The 19,433-nt window shown below is 39.1% G+C and overlaps 1 protein-coding gene across 1 annotated transcript; it reads left to right on the top strand.

Annotated features, from left to right (window-relative positions):
- Positions 1-2,058: 2,058 nt before the first annotated feature.
- On the top strand, positions 2,059-2,865 carry GJB7 (gap junction protein beta 7). Its single transcript, XM_069489071.1, has one exon. It carries the CDS (start codon positions 2,059-2,061, stop codon positions 2,863-2,865), a length of 807 nt encoding a protein of 268 aa, XP_069345172.1.
- The last annotated feature ends 16,568 nt before the right edge of the window (positions 2,866-19,433 follow it).

Here is a 19,433-nt window from a genome sequence, read left to right as displayed (position 1 = left end):
CAAAAGATAAATCAGGGCACATCCCACGGAGTCCAATGATAAAACAATATGGAAACAGGCAATGCTAGAAAGACAATGTCACTGAAATGAAAAAGAAGGCTCCCCAGATTCTCAATAGCTTTTATAGGGAAAACAGCAAGAGATGGAGAGAGGTGTAAGAGAGAATTAAACAGCACTGGGGATGTACCAGGAGGGGAGGGGAGCAGATGATGAAACTGGGAACAGAAAGTAGTGGGAGGGTGGTATAGGTGAGAAGGATTTCAGCAGTGACATGGAGATGAATTTGAGAGAGATTCAGGAGGAATCCAAAGAACTTGGTGGGCAATTTAAAAAGGACCATGAGAAAGGAGTCTAGGCTGAATACTAGATTTCTGACTTGGGTGTTTGGGTGTTGGTGATGCCATTCAATAAGACAATGAAATCAAAGGTCAGTGAAGATAATAATTCAGCTGTAGATGTATCAAAGTTTGGAGTGTCTGTGGGACATGTAAATGACAATCAGGGGGCAGTGAGATACGGGGTCTGGGAAGGAACCAAAAATTAGAGAGTCAGGAACCTGAAAGAAACAGTGGAATCCATGGGAATGAATGATATTTTCCAGGGAGAGCACACAGTGTGAGATAAGAGCAGAGGACAGAACTTTTAAGAGCTGGACAAAGAAAACTAAGGTGGATCAATCAAGAGAAGCAGAACAGAAAGGGAAAGTAGAGCAGTATGGACCCAAGGCTGAGAGCATTTTGGGAATACAGGGAAGGAAACAGTGTCAAATGTCACAGAAAAATTAAATAAAATCCAAAGGGTCCAGAAGATTTGGTAGTTGGGTGCTAACTTTAGCATGAAAGGTTAAGTATAATGATGAGCAGAAAAACTAGACTCAGTGAGTTGAGAGTAAATAACAGTTGAAGTATTATAGAAATAAAGGATAAAGAGAGATTGTCAGAAACATAAGCTATGAAAATTCTCCTGCCCTCAGACAGACAACACTTAAGCATATTTATATGCTGACAGGAAGGGGATGGTGGAGGTTGAAGATACAGACCATAGAACAGGGAAAATGGATAGATCAAGAATGGGATGTAGAGCTGGAATGATTATTTTGAGGTAAGGAGAGAGAGACCTTTCTTTCCAAACTGGGTAAAGAAGGTAAATTAGGGCCAGGCATGGTGGTTCATGCCTGTAATCCCAGCATTTTGGGAGGCCAAAGTGGGAGGATTGTTTGAGACCAGGAATTCAAGACCAGATTGAGCAATAGTGAGATCCCATCTCTACAAACAAATAGAAAAATTAACCACGCATGGTGGCATACGACTGTAATCCCAGGTACTCGTTGTAATCCCAGCTACTACTTCTGGCTGAGGCAGGAAGATGGCTCGAGTCCAGGAGTTTGAGGTTGCAGTGAGCTATGATGACGCCACTGCACTCTAGCCTGGGCAACAGAGCACGACTCTCAGTCTGGAGGGTAAGGGAGTATGAGTTGAAGGAAGTTCATATTGGAGAGCTTCATTTTTCACTATCAATTTATAGACAAGCTCAGCTGCTGATACGGGAACTGAGAGGAGGTAGGGGTAGCGAATAACTCTTAAGGCATTAACAAATCAGAGAAAGTGAGTACAGACCACAACTTCAACAACCTGGCATGTGACGGACATCTCGAGGTACCAGGGTCACCTTGCAATTCATGTCTAATTCTTTCCAGATCAGAAACATAACCCATTCACCTTTAGAGGGAAGCAATAAACTAGAAAGATCTTGCCAACCACAGAATTGTTTGAAAATAAGGTAGTGTGTGTGTGGGATGATCAATCAAATTTTAAATCAGAGTAGGCATGGGATAAATTATGTCCGTGGACTGGTCCATCATCTTGTTTGAAAGTGAGCGTCGCTTATGGGATTCTTAGAGAGCCTACAACATTCAGAGTTGTTATAATGCAGAAATTGGAGTTTATCTTCCATAATCCCTCAAATAAAACAGTAGAAATGATCAATAGAATACAAATAAGTGAATCATGTGAAATTGTTTTCTTTTGCAGAGTCTTGCAGTTTTTTTGAGCCTAAGCCATGAGTTGGATGTTCCTCAGAGACCTCCTGAGTGGAGTAAATAAATACTCAACTGCAATCGGGCGGATTTGGCTGGCTGTCGTGTTCATCTTTCGTTTGCTGGTCTACATGGTGGCAGCAGAGCATGTGTGGAAAGATGAGCAGAAAGAGTTTGAGTGCAACAGTAGACAGCCTGGTTGTGAAAATGTGTGTTTTGACTACTTCTTCCCTATATCCCAGGTCAGACTTTGGGCCTTACAGCTGATCATGGTCTCCACACCTTCGCTTCTGGTGGTTCTACATGTAGCCTACCGTGAAGGTAGAGAGAAAAGGCACAGAAAGAAACTCTATGTCAGCCCAGGTACAATGGACGGGGGCCTATGGTACACCTATCTTATCAGCCTCATTGTTAAAACTGGTTTTGAAATTGGCTTCCTTGTTTTATTTTATAAGTTGTATGATGGCTTCAGTGTTCCCTACCTTATGAAGTGTGATTTGAAGCCTTGTCCCAACACTGTGGACTGCTTCATCTCCAAACCCACTGAGAAAACGATCTTCATCCTCTTCTTGATCATTACCTCAGGCTTGTGCATTGTGTTGAATTTCATTGAACTGAGTTTTTTGGTTCTCAAGTGCTTTATTAAGTGCTATCTCCAAAAATATTCTAAAAAATTCAAGTCTTCAGTTTGTGAGTGCCACAACCTCAGATATGTTGAGTGTGGTGAGATAGGGGCCCCTCCCCTACTTCAGAATCACCATTCAGTCTTGGCCATAAGCACATCTCAGCAACCTGAAGCAAAGCTACTTTGTGAGACAAAAGAAGGTTAAAGAAAGCTTGCATCTCTGCTAAGCAAGACCTAAGCTGGGTTGGAAAACAAAGGGTATGAGCCTTAATATCATTTGGGAGGAATTTTTTTATACTGTTAATATGCTCTCTGGTGTGAACACTAGATAGAGGTGTCATTGTTTTGTTGTAGGGTTTTCCATTTTGTGGATACGTGAGTTATTTTTGAATAGTTAATTGCAAATTAGTCTGAAGAAATCCAACTAACAGCATTCTTTTAAGAGCTTCGGTCTGTCAGAAAAGAAGGAAACCCTATGTCAGTTTTCTATTTTTTGTAACTGTCTCATTACAATTCGTGCACAATGAACTGGAAAATATAAAAAGTGACAGTTCTGACAAATGTGGTAGCCTCCAAGCTGAAATGGAGGCACTGGCGATCTTTCCACAGTGGCAGCCAAGGCTCCATTCACTCAGTCTGACTCAGTCTTTGCAGAGAAAGACTGTGGTGTAGGGCAGGGTTGAAGCTAACAGGGGGGCACACAGAGGCACATCCAATGAGAAGGCCCACCCTGGGGAAAGGCCACCTGAGCCCAGGCCTACCAGTTTAGGTATTGTTGGATATAAGTGGACTAGGGGAGAGGGAAGAAAGTCCTCATTTTAGTGGTCCCCAAATTAAGTGCAAATAGTACTGGGAGATCTCCCACTCAAGCCGGGACCAGCAGACATCTGAAAAGGTTACAAAGGGGAAGATAAGTCCCACAGAAAGCAGCACAAAGATAGGGAAGAGGGGAGGCCACAGAAAAAGAATGTGCTCACTTTATAATTATTTAACACTTCTCTGAACTATAAGAACATCGTAATATTTTTTAAATGTTTGTATTGTTGGACCTTTTATAATCAGGAACTCACAATGTACTATACAATATGTCACCGTTTGCCTACATTTTACCAGTGCAACTCCTTCCAGGACAGATAATGTGTACTATGTTGTTACATTGGTGCAAACAATGTTATTACTTATTTCGAAGACTAGAACTTTCTTCTACTTTTCTATTTTTTTTTTAAAAAAAATCACAGGTATATTCTCTTTGAATTTAATACTCTAACATATGTGAATTTCTCCAGAATAAAAATTAAGGTGTTTTGCTTTGCTCTTTGGCTGTCATTGATATCTTTACCTGACCGCACAGGGTATGATTATTCTGTGAAATAAAACTTGTTCTGACAATTTTAGAACAGGATTTGCAATAGTGTTTGGTAAAGATAGTTCAGAAATCATTCTTCTCCCCTGGGAATTTCTTAACAAAAAGTCAGTGCATAAAAATGTGATTTTAACTAAAACCAATGATGTCATGTCTTCCATGCCCTGCCCTCTTTAGAATAAAATGTCTCATTACAATTCAGGCACAGTGAAGGTTATTTGGGTCATTATATAGTCTACAGACCATGTCACCAACAGTTGTCATAATCTCTGTCTGAAAGACTGTGTCCTGGACAACGGAGAGAAAGATGAACTTTGTGGTTTTCCCCTTTCTTTAATTTATACCACAGATCACTGCTGGACTTACAAGCTTACAACCATGTACTCTACCATTTTACAGGGAAACGTTTAGTCTCATGAATGCAAGTAACCATGATTTGATATTTTTGACAGTGATAGGTGGTTAAAGAAGTTTAAGGTTTTTGAGATCCTGATCATGGCATGGAATCTAGAAAATAGGGTTTCAGTGTGCAGAAATGGAATGAAGGCATGGGACTTTTTCAGTCTGAGGATGAGTTTGATGCCAAAACTGTTTTAAGGGAGCTCAGCCTCTTCATACAGTTATAACAAGCTCTGCCCAACGGAAAAGGTTTGACTGCTTGGACGTGTACTTTCTTTGCATTTCTACTTTGTACAGGGAAGAAACTGAAAGGTAATGTGAGCAAGCGCAGTGGAAATGAAGATGTTTAAATAGCAAAGGGAATGATTTTTCCATCTTTAAGCTTCTTTGATAGTACCTTAATTTGCAAAATGAGTTGCCTGTAAGAACATTCTGAAGGCTTTCTTGGTGTCAGTGAAGACCCAGAGCATTTGATGGAGAGAAATTGGAAGTTGACTTGTATCATTTTTATTCTCTTATCAATAGATTAATATTTATTGAGTACCTGAGAGCAAGACACTGTGCTATGCACCTTCCAAGATGTAATGCATAATTCTTGCTCAAGAAGATGTCCACTTTCATTAAGGATCATGGAGGGGAAAATGGAGTATCTTATCTTGAACTCCTGAGCTCAAGCAATCCTCCCACCTCAGCCTCCCAGAGTGCTAGGATTATAGGCGTGAGCCACTGCGCCCAGCCCTCAAAATGGAGTATCCTACTCCTGTGTCCTGCTCTCACTTGGTTCTCCCTGAAACCTTCTGGTGCCCATAGAGCAGACAGTAATCTTAGAGATGGGGAAAGGCTATCACTTCTGTCAGGTACAGGCAGCTAGTAAAGATAACCAACCTTCAGTCACTTTCTCGCCACACCATGCTTTCCCGATCACTAAACAGAAGCAAGACACTCCTGACTTGCAGTGATTATTTTGACTGTTCAGCACTTGCCCCCACACTCTAATTACAGACCTTGCTTCTGGCCACAGGGGTTCTTCTCACTGGAGCTGGCAGGAAAGTTTTTCAAGCACTTGTATGAAGGAATGCCCAGAGCTACAAGTGGCTATGGTTCATCTTCCTGAGGGACTGTGAAGATGAGAGAGGAAAGACTTGAGGATGTTTGAATTCTTCACTTCCATTGTCCCCAAGCCTGGCTCCACCTCTACCCTTTCTGCAGTTTAGTTACATGAAAGATAAATTCCTTTCTGCTTAAGCTGGTTCAAGTTGGATTTCTGTTTTGCAACTGAGAGTCCTAATAAAGTGACCTTCTTCATAAATTTCTTTCCTGTATAATAGTAAAAAAAAAAAAAAAAAAAAGGTAGAACACTTTTCTTGTACCCAACCTTTCTAAGTATGGAGTCTCCTAACCTTCACGTGTGTATATGTATGTTTGTGTAAATAGGGGGAAAGTTGTAGAAGGATCTCAACACTGGTTACCATGGAGGGGGTATTAATCTTTTCTTTATAAATCTTTTGTTTCACATTACTTTTGTTAAAATTTTAATAAGTAAAACAATTTAAAAGCCCATAATACCCTGTCTCTCTCTGTTCTAGCTCACATCCCATGACACATGACATTTTTCTTAAATATCAACACCAATTTGTTCCGTTTACATTTTACTTTGTTTGTATATTTAGTACTGCTCAAAACACAAAAGAGAGGGGGTATTTCACAGCTCTTTAAACAACTCATTAGAAAAGCAAGAAGCAGCAGTGGAACATGTGGAGGCAAAAAATGTCAGCATTCAACTGAATATTTACGACAAAAACCTGATGGAAGTGTTCTGGGAGAGACCTACCAGAAGTTCTTTCTCTAATATAAAATTGGGTCTTTTTTCCACAAGCAAATCTTTCTTCAGCTTTAAAAGACATTGGTGATTGTGGAGAGTTCTGAGCATTTTCCATAGACCCATCTTGTTTCCACTGTGTTAGAGAATCTAATAAAAAAACTTTCCTATTCTGAGATGATTATCTTTTAAAATACTATAATGTGCCCATTGTTTGAAAGCAAAGCAAAATGAGTTCTGGATGTCACCCACATATGTCAACATTCCCATCTATTTAAAGGTAAAGTATCAGATCCTTCCCCAGCTACAGAAAATTTTCTATTAAATATATTTCTATTAAAAGGGGAAATGAAATAATACTGTTCAGAGAAAAGTAATACATGTAATTTCTGTTAATACTTTATCTTAGAAAATTTTCAGACATTAATGCCTCCTGTCAGAGCAGAGATGGACAGAATGGCTGTGGGGCAGAACTGGGGATGAATCCTAGGAAGCAGAAGTGCACTCTAGAGTCCTACTCTTCATCACAGCTCAACCTCAAATTCCTGGGGTCAAGCAATATTCCTGCACTCAAGCGATATTCCTGCCAGCCTCCAAGTAGCTGGGACTACAGGCGCATGCCACCATGCCCAGCTAATTTTTTCTATTTTGGTAAAGACTCTTGCTAAGGCTGGTCTCGAACCCCTGACTGCAAGGGGTCCTCCTGCCTCAGCCTTCCAGAATGCTAAGATTACAGGCATGAGCGACCATGCCCAGCCTAGATTCCTACTCTTTAGGAAACGGTCACTATTAAACTCTGTGCTATAGATTGGGGCCAGATAAATTAAGCAATGCAATCACCACATTCTTACTATAAAAATGTTATTAACTAAATTGATGATCACCAATCCCCTGTTATTAAAAGAAGGACTAAACACTAGGTTAACCAAGAGTTTTCGTTTACAAAGTATTTATCTCAAAGAAAAGGGCAGTAACTTGAGATTTGACTTTCTGTGGAAGATAAGCTAAAGTAACTAATCTTCTCAGAGCAGACTGCTTGTAATTACATTAATTTGATGGTGACATCAGGAACTACTGACTGTGACTAAGGTCAAGGACTTTACCTTACTCATTTCTTTATATCTGTGTATCCCCACAGGTTAGGGCCCTTGTACTTAGGAGCTCAATGTTTCTTAGGAAAAACTTTGTGCTCCTCTTGCCTCTCCTATCTCTCATCCACCCAGTATTTATTTCTCTTCACCTAAAAGAACCCTGATGGCACTGGGGATGGTAATGTGCCCAGCTAAAAAAAAAAAAGTACATTTTTAATCTCCTCTGCATGTAGAAGTAGCTGTGTGATTATCTTGCCAAACAACAGAGACTTTTTTGGCTGGTGCTTTGGGAAAAGTTATTTAAAAAGTGCAGCTGACCTAGCTTTTCCCTAGCTTTTTGTGTCTTTTCCCTTTCCTTCCCCTTCCTGCCTGAGACATCACAGTGCTGCAGGGAACATCTTCTGCCATCAGGTGACTTTGAGGATGGATGAGAGACCTTATGAAGAAGATACTGATGCCATTATAGAATTGCCCTATCAGCCCTGAACTGCCTGTCTCCCGTCTGCCTTTTTTTTTATGTGAGAGACAACTTAACTCCTACCTGACATAAGTTATTGCCTTGTTATTTTTTTTTTACTTAGAGCTCCAAATAGTTCCTGATTATATTCACATTAGTGACCAGGATGAAGACACAGAAGGCCTGCTGAAAAGTCTAGTATGTTGAATGGCAGAACTGAACATGATAAAAAAAAAAATTCAGTAGGTACAATTTTGTTCAGAATAAGTCAGGTGAAATGGAACAAGTAAATATTCTGCATCAATATTTAAGATTTTTATATGAGACCAGGATTGATATTGGTTCACAACATAAAGTCCTTGGAGTTTTAGCTGTCCACCACCTTAACATGAGCAAAGCATAGTATGAGACTATTTTTAAAAAGTTAATTTAAACCTGTATTAGCAGAGGTTTGTATCCAGACTATAGGGAATTATTTTCCCAATGCTTGAAAGACAAATAGCTTATTTCATTTCCAAAGTTGTAGAAACCAGGACCAATGGGTGAAAATCAAAGAGATAGTTGGGGTTTGTTTTTTTTTTTTTTTTTTTACCTAAGAACATTTTATTAATTTGAACTGCCTCAATGAAATGATAAAGGAGTGAGATCCTAATATTGAAAGGGATGGTCAAGAATATTTCTGGATTGTATGGGATGTATAGCTAGATAACCTCCAAACTTCTTTTTAACTCTTTAAGATCCTATGGTCTAGTACCTAGCATATATACTGGGCAATGGCAAAATGAGATGTTGTATTGACTATATCACTATATAAACCTGAGTCCACAGAAAGACCTCTGATTAATTATATCACCTTTAGGAAACAAATTTTGTGTATAATAACAGGACATCATATTACAATAAACAATTTATGTAGTTCTATAGAACTGGTTACAAAAGGCTTTATCTTCTTTAAAATCATGGCACAATAGTGATATGCAAAGTACTTAATAGTTTGTATGATTTCATTGTTCTTTTTTCCACTTTGAGAAATTCCAATTTTATTTCAAGATTTGCATCAAATATTTCTTCCAGAGGGCAAAATGTGATGTAAAATGGGGATAGGTAAAAATATGGATCTCATAGGGCTACTATACAAATTAAATGAGATGATCAGTACGAAGTACCGGCACATACAGGTTATTTAAAAAATGTTAGGTATTGTAATTAACAATACGTGGCTTTATTATATCACTTATCCCTATATTCTTTGCTTATACATTTGTATCCCCCTCTAAATTGTAAGCACTTTGAATGCAGGCAAGAACTATGCCCCTTCCTCATTGTATCTTCACGGCTTAACCCACAGTAGTTGCTCAGTAACAATGAACATATTCCTAACCCTAACAGCATAAATATGTTGTAAAAACTCAAAAATAATATTATTTTGGAATTGGAAGAAATCTTAAAAATACTTAGAAATAAGACAACTACAACCCAGAATGATACAGTGACTTGCCCAATGTTAAATGCAAGAATTCAGATTTTTAAACTCCAAATCCAGTCTTCCAGAAATTTCCTATACAAAATTGTTTCAAAGATCTTTGGAATACTGGCGTATTTATGTAATGACCAACTGTGTTAGACTTTTTTTTTTTTTTTTTTTTTACTGTATTAGATAACTAAGTATGTACAATCAATGCAAGGTGGCTCCAGTCTGTTTCCATCATGAAGGCTGGTCTCTTCTAAAATGGACCCACAGCTAATGTGTCATAGTCCTCTCCCAATTTTTAAAAACTGTATTTTAATAACTGTTTAACTTATTATACATATTAAAAATATAAATGAATACCACATATTAGCCCATGTCCCTTATAAAGTATAAATACAAAATAACGAAGAGGTAGTTTCTGGTTCAGTTTCCAGACCTTAACTATACACACCCATTTCCAGTGTTAGCTTGCCATCTTGTGGCCTCACTCCTGTGCAACACCGTAACCGACCACCATACATTATAGGTTGGCCTATAAAACTGATGAGCTTTATACACACACATCCACTTTTAAACTTACTTCACATGCAGCAAGTTAACTGCGCCTCCAATTTCACTCTGGACCAACTTCATTTCAGCAAAGGCTGACAAATTTAAAGTCAGAAAGACAAATGCTAGCAGATACAAGTGAAGCAAATTATCTAATTAAAAAAATATGCTGAGACAGGTACTCAAAAAAATCTGAAAATTTATTGAATAGATTATGCGTAAATGTTTGCCAAAAAGGAGTGGACGTAACTTTTTTGACGAAGCCAGTATGAACATGGCCTCCGATAAACGTGGGAAAGCAAGGTAATAATAGGATTTGAATACAGATTTTGCCAAATGGTGACATGGTCTTTCTTCGCACTCTGACGGGATTATAAAATCTACTACGATGTCTGCTTTTTTTGCTGAAGGTGTATATCATGTATGTGTGTGCGCGCACATATATATACTATTGACTACTACATACATTTTCCTTCAAGCAGTATTCTAGGATTGTTAACCTGACTCAGCGAGAATACACAGGTCCCTTGGAATAGTCAGGTGGTGATACACAAACTCTTGAGTTACCTCTAATGCCAGCTAATTCCTTTCTTGTAGTTATGACTAAATGATTTGATGCATAAAGAGCTCAGAACAGTGTCTGATACAGTTTACTAAATATTACTCATTGTTCTTACTATCTAGATAGAGCCAGTCAGTCCTCAGCCTTGGGCTTCCCAACCTTTCTTCAGGATCTTTGAGCTTTGCACTTTGCCAACTGCTGCTCTGCTGAGTGTCCAGTTCTGCGTGTGAAAGACCTGAGAACTCTGCTACAGTGTGTTTGCCCTTTGCTTCAGTGTAGTGCTTCCCAGGAAAGCTGCCTACACAGCTTGCTCAGTAAAGAGGGGAAAAAAAAAAGGTAGCTAGGCCACAGGAATGCTGGGTTCCTGCCTATAGTTTTAAAATAAAAATTCAGAATTGATCTCATTATCAAGGATATCAGCTTTGAGAGAGAGAGAGAGAGAGAAAAAGAGAGAGAGAGAGAGAGAGAGAGAGAGAAAGCCCAACAACACACACCTAAAGCTCAATGATTACACAGAACCAACCACTATTTTGTGTTGGAAAGGGCCACACTATTATCAGGAAGAGCATTCCGGGTTTCTGGTCTTTTTAATTCTGGCAAAGCAGCTGTTGCCACACCACTGGCTCATCTTTTTTGGCAGGGAGCTGGTATGGGATCAAGGTTTTTGTGTTAGAAATGAAAATTGCTTCAGTTTTTCATTTTATACCAGTAAACTACTTTTTAAAAATTAATATTTTTAAATTGACATCAACGTATCACATGACACATGACAGAACTTATAATTTTGCCTTATTTACTGAAAGAAGTATCTTGCACTGCTTCCTGTATTTACTATGAAAACCTAAAAACCTTGCCTATGTAATCCTGACACTCTCAACCTTCATTCTTCTGCTTTGGAATGGCAATAATGTCACTAAGCAGTGCAGTAGAGAAAGAATTCTGAACCAGGGGGGTCAGCAGATGTTTTGCAGATTTGCTGTTGAACGTCATTCAATTTCCCCATCTGTGACTATCTTTATCTATAAAATGGGGTTGCTAATTCTCCTTTTCTTCTCAGAGGGCAAGGGTGGTTGTGAAGATCATATTTTAAACTGCATAAATGAACACCAAACTGCAATAGAATTACAAAATCCCCTTTGAGAATTTATATGCATGAGAGAAAATTTTGTAGTGCCAGAGCTGAGATGATTTTATGTAGTCATAGTAGGTTTAGTAAATAGATTGTTTTCAAGGATGGTTTTGAAATTTTCAAGTTAAGTCTAATGAGCTTATCAGCTTTTTAGGATTGGAAGTAGGAAACAAGGATAGCCAAGAATGACTTGCTTGAACATTTGCATTGTATAACTGTAAAAGTGTACTGGAAAAACATAAACCAGATTGATTGTCTGTATACTCCCCCACCCAAATCTCAAGTGTCAAGATGTTGGTTAGCATCTTAAAGCCTCCACATAAAAGGGGCCCATTTGACTTGGAAAGAAGGGGGCATTCCTCTTGTGAGGATGACTCAGACACCTGTTTCCAATGAAGAATTTCCTGGTGTGATCTGCTCCTGAAGTTTGAAACCCACCCTGTGTCAAAAGCCCAGCGATTTCTTGAACATCTCTTTGCTACAGAGGGACCTTGGCATATGAGAGCAATTAATATTCTGGTGTCCCATTCCTCTTCTCCAACCTACCCAAGGGGACGGGGGATCTAGGAGACCTACGGATCGTAGCACTAAAGACTGTAAGTGCAACTTGAGTAGTGAACATTTTGCCAAGCTCATAGCTACAAGTTTCAATTATAGCCCTCCCAGTACACACTGACGAGCAAACTGGTCAGAATGCATTCAACCCCTGCACAATTGCTTCTCATTTCCATTTCTCACGCTTGGCTTCTGTGGGTTAAGAGTACACAACTGCAGTGCAGATCTCTAGTAGACAGCCCCTATGTTCTGTGCTCCCTACCTTCAACACAGCCACCTCCTTCACGGCTCCAGACCGGGTTCCAGAAGTTTATTCTTTTTCTTCTTTGGAATCAATATTAAGCATAAGCAAAAAAATTTATATAAATGTGGGTCTTTGAAAAAAGAATATCACTTACAAATCAGCTCCTAATATTGTTTCCTAATCACCTAGACAGAATTCATTTCAGATAGATACCAGGATAATTTTTATGGCATCTTCCAGCCGAAACACTGAACAAGCTATTTGGCTACTAGAATCTATTATCCTATTCTCCAAATCAAGGCACATATAAGCGCTGGGGTCCATTTGCCTGGTTTCAACTCTCAGCTATGTCACATACTATCTGCGTAACCCTTAGGACAGACAGACACCAAGCCTTTCTTCATCTTACTCAATTTCCTCATCTTAAAATGGGGATAAGAACACTTACCTCAGTTGGTGTAAAAATAAATGGAAATATAAGGAAAGTTCTAGCACAGTGCCTAGCACATAGTAGCAGCCAATAAATGCTAATTGTTACTATCATCAGCAAATCTGATACATGGGATCTAGGCCAGGGAAGGCCAGATATAGCAGTTTCCTGCTAGGGTGTAGCCTTGCACTTAAAGAATACAATTATAAAGCTTATCTTTTCTCTTGGCTGCTAAAAAAATCCTATTATTTACATTTCCACTCTAACTATTTTAGGATTCTTCTCCTCTGACTTCCTCCATATGCCTCACAGTCCTGCTCATTATGCTCCGTAGAACGGGTTCCCTGCAAAACTCTTGTTCTATATTGCTTCACAAATTTATATACTGCAACTTCATCTTAACTGAACCAGGGTCTCCTAAGATGATACTCTGAAGCAGCTGCTTTCCCGAAATCCTTACCACACAGCCTAGAAGCACTCTCCCTGCTGCACCTCTTAATTTAGGACTTCAGCACTTGATTCAGTCTTCTCACTACTGGTTTCTACTAAAGGCATCTTCTGTGTGCAGTCCATCCAGTAAATTAAACCCAACATTTTTTAAATTCCTCAACAACCTTCATCTATATTCTAATCCAGTAGTATAACTTCTATGGCCACTTCCAGACACTGCAAGCTGCGTTACTCCTAAAATCATAAATTTCAATGTCCCAGTCTTTCATACCTAATTCTTGGCCTTATTCCCACTATATCCTCTTTCTGACCCCATTAAGACCTCCAGTTCCTTAACCATTCCCTTTTCATCTATCCTCTTGGCATTGTTTCCTACCCTATCCAGGCTCGATTCATTGATGCATTACTTGTACCAGGACTATGCAACCACCTCCCTCTTTCTCTTCCATCCAAACTGAGGAACACTATCAGGAATACCATATAATCATGCAGATGGTGCCACTACATTATGCTTTCTTAAATCAGCCTGGTCTTGAATGTGAGAAATGGTATTTATTGGCTGATCAGTAATCCTTTCATATGCCCTTAGCTCCTCCTCTCACTCTTTATCTCGTTTTCACCATTCAAATCTTCATTTTCTACTTTTCTAAGGCTTGCTGTTGAGCGAAATGTTCTGTTTCTTTCCTTCTGGTGAAGTTCAACACTTCTACTTAACAGACTTAATCTAAGAGATATCCCTTCTACTTTGTAACGCTAATACTTCCACCTATGTTCCATCCACAACTCTACTTCTACCTCTTTAATAGGTACCTCCCCAGAGCCCACAAATATGCAAGACTCACCTTAAAAGCCTTCAAAAAAGGTCAGGTACTGACTAACTTCCTTTTATTTAAAGCAAGATACCTACTTACCTACCTACATATATAACAACTCACTCACTACCTTCACTTCTTTAGTTAGCTCATTCACCATTCAATTGTACTAGAAGGCACCCACTAAAACTTCTCTAAAGATCAATGACCACTAACAGTTAATTCTAGTAGACACCTTTTTTAGTTGATCTCCCCATGGCATTTGGCATGACCATCTAACCTTCATCAATCTCCCTCCTCTGGCTTCCATAACTCTCTGTACCTTCACTCCCTTTCCTAGTTCCCATCTGACTCTTCCTCCCCAAGTTTCTTTGCTGGTCTCTTGCCCACTAAATGTTGCTGTTCTCTAGGGTTTCCACCTACGCTATCTATCTTTTCCTACATGCTTTCTGGGCATGTCATCCTCTCTCCTTCCTCAAACTAGGGTTAAAAATTGCCAACTCCCAAACTTCTAACTCAGATTTAAAGACTGACTTTGCTTCTTCCTTCAGTTACAACAAAATGTATAAAGTGCTTACTATATCCCAGATTCTGGGCTAAATAAATGCTTAGGAGATAAAAGAAAAAGACAGGGTACTTCCTCTCAAGGAATTTAAAGTCCAGAACTATAGTTTCAGCCTCTGATAAAGAACTGTTCACTGTCCCTCTCTGCCTTGATGACCTAAAGGAACCTCAAATTCAATCTTTCCTCCAACTCTATTCCTTCTACATTATCTTGGTAGACAGCATCACCATTCAGAAACACCCAAGGCTAAAAGTTAGTAATTGTGCAATATGTGCTATTTCTTACATCTTAACCTCACCACTAAATCATTCACATTGGTACTTCAATATGCTCTATTATGCCCATGATTTTAAGAACTTTGATTAGACTCCATGACGCCTTCCAGGTACCATTCTATTTTCTCCTCTACTTCACAAACTTTCCAAAATCTGGTGTTTATACTTGCTCTCTATACTCCTCAACCCACTTCCAATTGACTTTCACTAAAATCAAATAATTGCAAAGGTCAATGATTACTTTCTCAGCACTAAATCCAAAGGATACTTTATAATCATTTCTTAATCATCTTGGCAGAATGTAACAAAATTGTACACACCTCCTTTAAATACTTCCATCCTATTATTCTCACGATTTTCCTATTTTCCTTTTAATCTACTTTTAAATATTGAGTTCCTCAGGGTTGAGTCCTGGACCCTTTTCTATACACTTTCCCCATGCAATCATCCATTCTTAAAACTGTTTCTCTTCCAGTCTTACCTGGCTGAACAGTACTTCTTTAATCATTTATTTAAACCAAGAACCTCATATTTTCTCTACTTCTTCCCTCTCCCTTCTCTCCCATAATCTGCAATGATCAAGTCCTGTCAAATATTTTAGATCTCTCAAGTCCATCCATTTTTCTCCCTCTCTGCCAGCACCTATCTACCCCAAGCCAGTATCCTTTTTCCTGGATGATTCGGACGCCTTCCTAACTGGTCTTAAATTCCCCACTGGAATGTTTTTCACCAGAGTACACTTTTAAAACTCTAAGAATCTCATTCCGCTGTTTAAAACCCAAATGTAAACTCATTGCTTAGGATAAAATCCAATATAAACTAGGTCTTTCTAAGATAATAAGTAATCTGGCCCTTGCTTACTTTTACTCATTCACTTTAAGCCCTATCCTTACCCATTTTCTACTATTCCTCAAAAGCTATCTATCACAGCTTTTTTTTTTTTTTTTTTTTTTTTTGTTGAGACAGAGTCTCACTTTGTTGCCCAGGCTAGAGTGAGTGCCGTGGCGTCAGCTTAGCTCACAGCAACCTCAAACTCCTGGGCTCAAGCGATCCTACTGCCTCAGCCTCCCGAGTAGCTGGGACTACAGGCATGCGCCACTATGCCCGGCTAATTTTTTCTATATAGATTTTTAGGTGTCCATATAATGTCTTTCTATTTTTAGTAGAGACGGGGTCTCGCTCAGGCTGGTCTCGAACTCCTGACCTTGAGCAATCCACCCGCCTCGGCCTCCCAGAGTGCTAGGATTACAGGCGTGAGCCACCGCGCCCGGCCTATCACAGCTTTTTATACTTGCTTTTCCATGACCCTGGAATATTTTTCTGCCTTCCCTCTCCTAATTTATATTTCTTTAGGGAAGTCTTAATTGCTTTTCCTCACCAGACTATACAATATCATAGTCTCACCCTATTATATATTCTCATAATACTCTGTATTATTCCTTCATAGCACTTGTAATTGTATAATTAGACTCTGAGCCCCATTAGAGTCAGAATCCCATGTTTTCTTTATCACTCACTTAAGCATTCTATAAATATTTACTACTGCTAAGTATCTACCATCCGAAGGGTACTATACTATGCTATGCATTGGGCACAGAGTGGTACGTGGCCTAACTAGAAAGGATTCTGTTCTTGTGCAGCTATAGTTTAGTGGGGGTGGGGGGCAAAGACAATAAAGCAGAAAAAAAGCAATTACAACTTGTGATACATGCCATCAGTGAAACTGCGTGCTTTAGAGATCAATCAATCATGGGGTGAGAGACCCAATACCTGAAGAAACAGTAATTAAAACACAAGCAGGGGAAAAAAGCATTCTAAGCAAAAGGAACAGCTAATGACAGGATCTTGAGATGTGAAAGAGTTTGGCTGGTTTGAGGAACTCAAAGGAAACCAATGCGGCTAGAACACAATGGGCAAAGGAAAGTAGTATAACAAAATGTGCTTAGAGAGAGATAGGCATGAACCATAGTAAAAATAAACATTTTATTCGAAGTATAGTGTGAAGGTGAGTTTTTTCCCTTTCAAATTTCCTTTAAAATAATCAATCTAGTTGCTTGGTAGACAATATTCTGGAAGAAAATCAGCAGAATGTTAAGCTAGTTTAGGCAAGAGATAATGGTGATTTGGACTAGTTACAATGATATGGAGAGAAGTAGAAGGCTCCTTTCTACTTAAGAGGTAGAACTGACCATAATTGTCACTAAACATATGGAAAGGACATGAATTGGCATGGTGACAACATTAAAGAGCTGAGCTTCAGAAACCTGGGTAGTGACTTCACTTATCCAGATAAATAATACTGGGAGAGGAATAGATTGAAGGTGGGGTAGAAAAGGAAATAATGGTTTGGACATGGTATGCCTAACTATGAGGTAGGTGGTTGAATAAACAAGCCTGAACTATGAAAATTTGGTCTTAGTGGTACAAATTTGGGTGGGATAGGTATACTGACTATACCAAACTCCACAGAATGAACTAAATCATCCAAAGAGAATGTAGAGAGACAGTGATCCAGCAGTCAGGTGCTGGGAGAGGAGCCAGGTATGGAGTCAGAGATGGGGCAGCCAGAGTAGGCGAGGAGAAAATCAAGACAGAAGTCTTCAACCCTACTGAATGCCTCTGAGGCAGCAAATGAGGGCAGAAAAAGAGCCAACAAATATGGTGGCATGGAACAGACTGTTGATCCTGACAAGAACAATTTTAGGAGAGTTTTAGAGACATATAAAGTAGCACTAAATGAGAAGGAGTGTATATGAGCAGGCAACTCAGATTAGCTGTGATTGGGACCAAATAAATGCAGTTATAGTTGGATGGAATAAAGTGTCTCCTTCCCTATTCTTTCAAGAACAGAAGCTACCAAGGGTATCTATAAACTGTTGGGAAGGATCTACTAAAGACTGATAGAACAAAAGGGTAGTTAATTGAAAGCTCTTGAGGAGGTGAGGGGTGATGGAATCCAGAACAGGAATTGGTTTTTGCTAAGTGGTAGTAGAGAATGCAGTTACAAGCAGGTTTGTAGATTTCATAGTGAACAATTGAGAAGGCTCCTGTCAAATTATTTTTCTCAGTAAAATATGCTTAAAAGATCACAATATGAGGGAAGGATATGTCATTTAAGTTTGTGGAAGCAAGCTTAATATTATAAGAAAGCCACAGAAAACTGTCAGGTAGTTTTGAGTCTACTTAAGTTTTGAGATCATGAACCTATCTCCTGGAATACTTTTCTTCCACACAAATGCTCAAGAGCAGACAGAAGGTTTTGGGATTTTTCCAGATCATGACTGAGGGGGGAAGGGTCTGAGGATATTTGCAAAGGAATATGCATAACTACACTAGTCTCCAAGCTGATAACTTCTACTGTGAAGAAAATATGTTAACTGTTAAAGTGGGAATTTTTTAGGCTTGACCATGAAAATATTTTTTTTGTCTTTTTTAATGTTAAAACTTAGGTATATCCCACTGAATTAGTATTCTGAGGAACTGATCTTGGGAAGTGCTGTTTAAAATGGCATTTATTCAGCCAGGACTAATAATCAACACTAGTCAAGACTAGACAATAAGAGTGAGCCGATGAAGAGTCAGCAACTGGCAGTGATGAGGCAGAAGTACTTATTAGTGGAGACATCTTGAGCAGGTGAGTTAAAAGTTTGTGGTTGGAGAAAGGGAATCTGAAAGATTTGGAAGTGATAAACGTGTTTTGATTATGGTGAGGTGTAAGGCTCCCATTTATGGAGGAAGAGATCATTGAAATGAGAGGCACCTCTAATGAGCAAGGTTATTGGAGAAAACAGGTATTTTCTTCACTGAGCAGTGTTGGAAGATACAAATAACAAATATAGGCCGGGCGTGGTGGCTCACGCCTGTAATCCTAGCACTCTGGGAGGCCGAGGTGGGCGGATCGTTTGAGCTCAGGAGTTCGAGGCCAGCCTGAGCAAGAGCGAGACCCCATCTCTACTAAAAATAGAAAGAAATTATATGGACAGCTAAATATATATATAGAAAAAATTAGCCGGGCATGGTGGTGCATGCCTGTAGTCCCAGCTACTCGGGAGGCTGAGACAGGAGGATCGCTTGAGCCCAGGAGTTTGAGGTTGCTGTGAGCTAGGCTGACGCCACGGCACTCACTCTAGCCTGGGCAACAGAGTGAGACTCTGTCTCAAAAAAAAAAAAAAAAAAAAACAAATAACAAATATAAAAATTAAAAACACTTGTATAAAGAATGAGCATGTGAAACTTTAAGAGTTATCTGGGTGCTTCTCTGACGAGGTGACATTTAAATTATTAATTGATAGATGAGACAGTCATAGAAATAAGAGGAATACATATTCCAGATACATGATATGGGTAAAGGTTTTGCGGTGGGGAAAAGAATCTTAGCATGTGTTCAATGGAATGGAAACTGTGGAAAATAGTAAGTAGGATAAGAATGTTTAGAAAGGCAAAAGCTTTGAGCAAGCAAGACAACTAGAATTTAACCAAAGTGCACTTAGCGTTCAATAAATATTACAGGGTGATATTCAAAACACTAACCACAAAATACAATAAAGGAATCAATCAATTGGGGTGGAAAAATTGACCAATCAGAATAATCACCATTTGTAA

The sequence above is a fragment of the Eulemur rufifrons genome, chromosome 15 (assembly GCF_041146395.1).
Source record: "Eulemur rufifrons isolate Redbay chromosome 15, OSU_ERuf_1, whole genome shotgun sequence".
Classification (NCBI taxonomy): domain Eukaryota; kingdom Metazoa; phylum Chordata; class Mammalia; order Primates; family Lemuridae; genus Eulemur; species Eulemur rufifrons.
The sequence above is the reverse complement of the archived record's forward strand: the minus strand, read 5'-3'. Positions and strand labels throughout refer to the sequence as shown.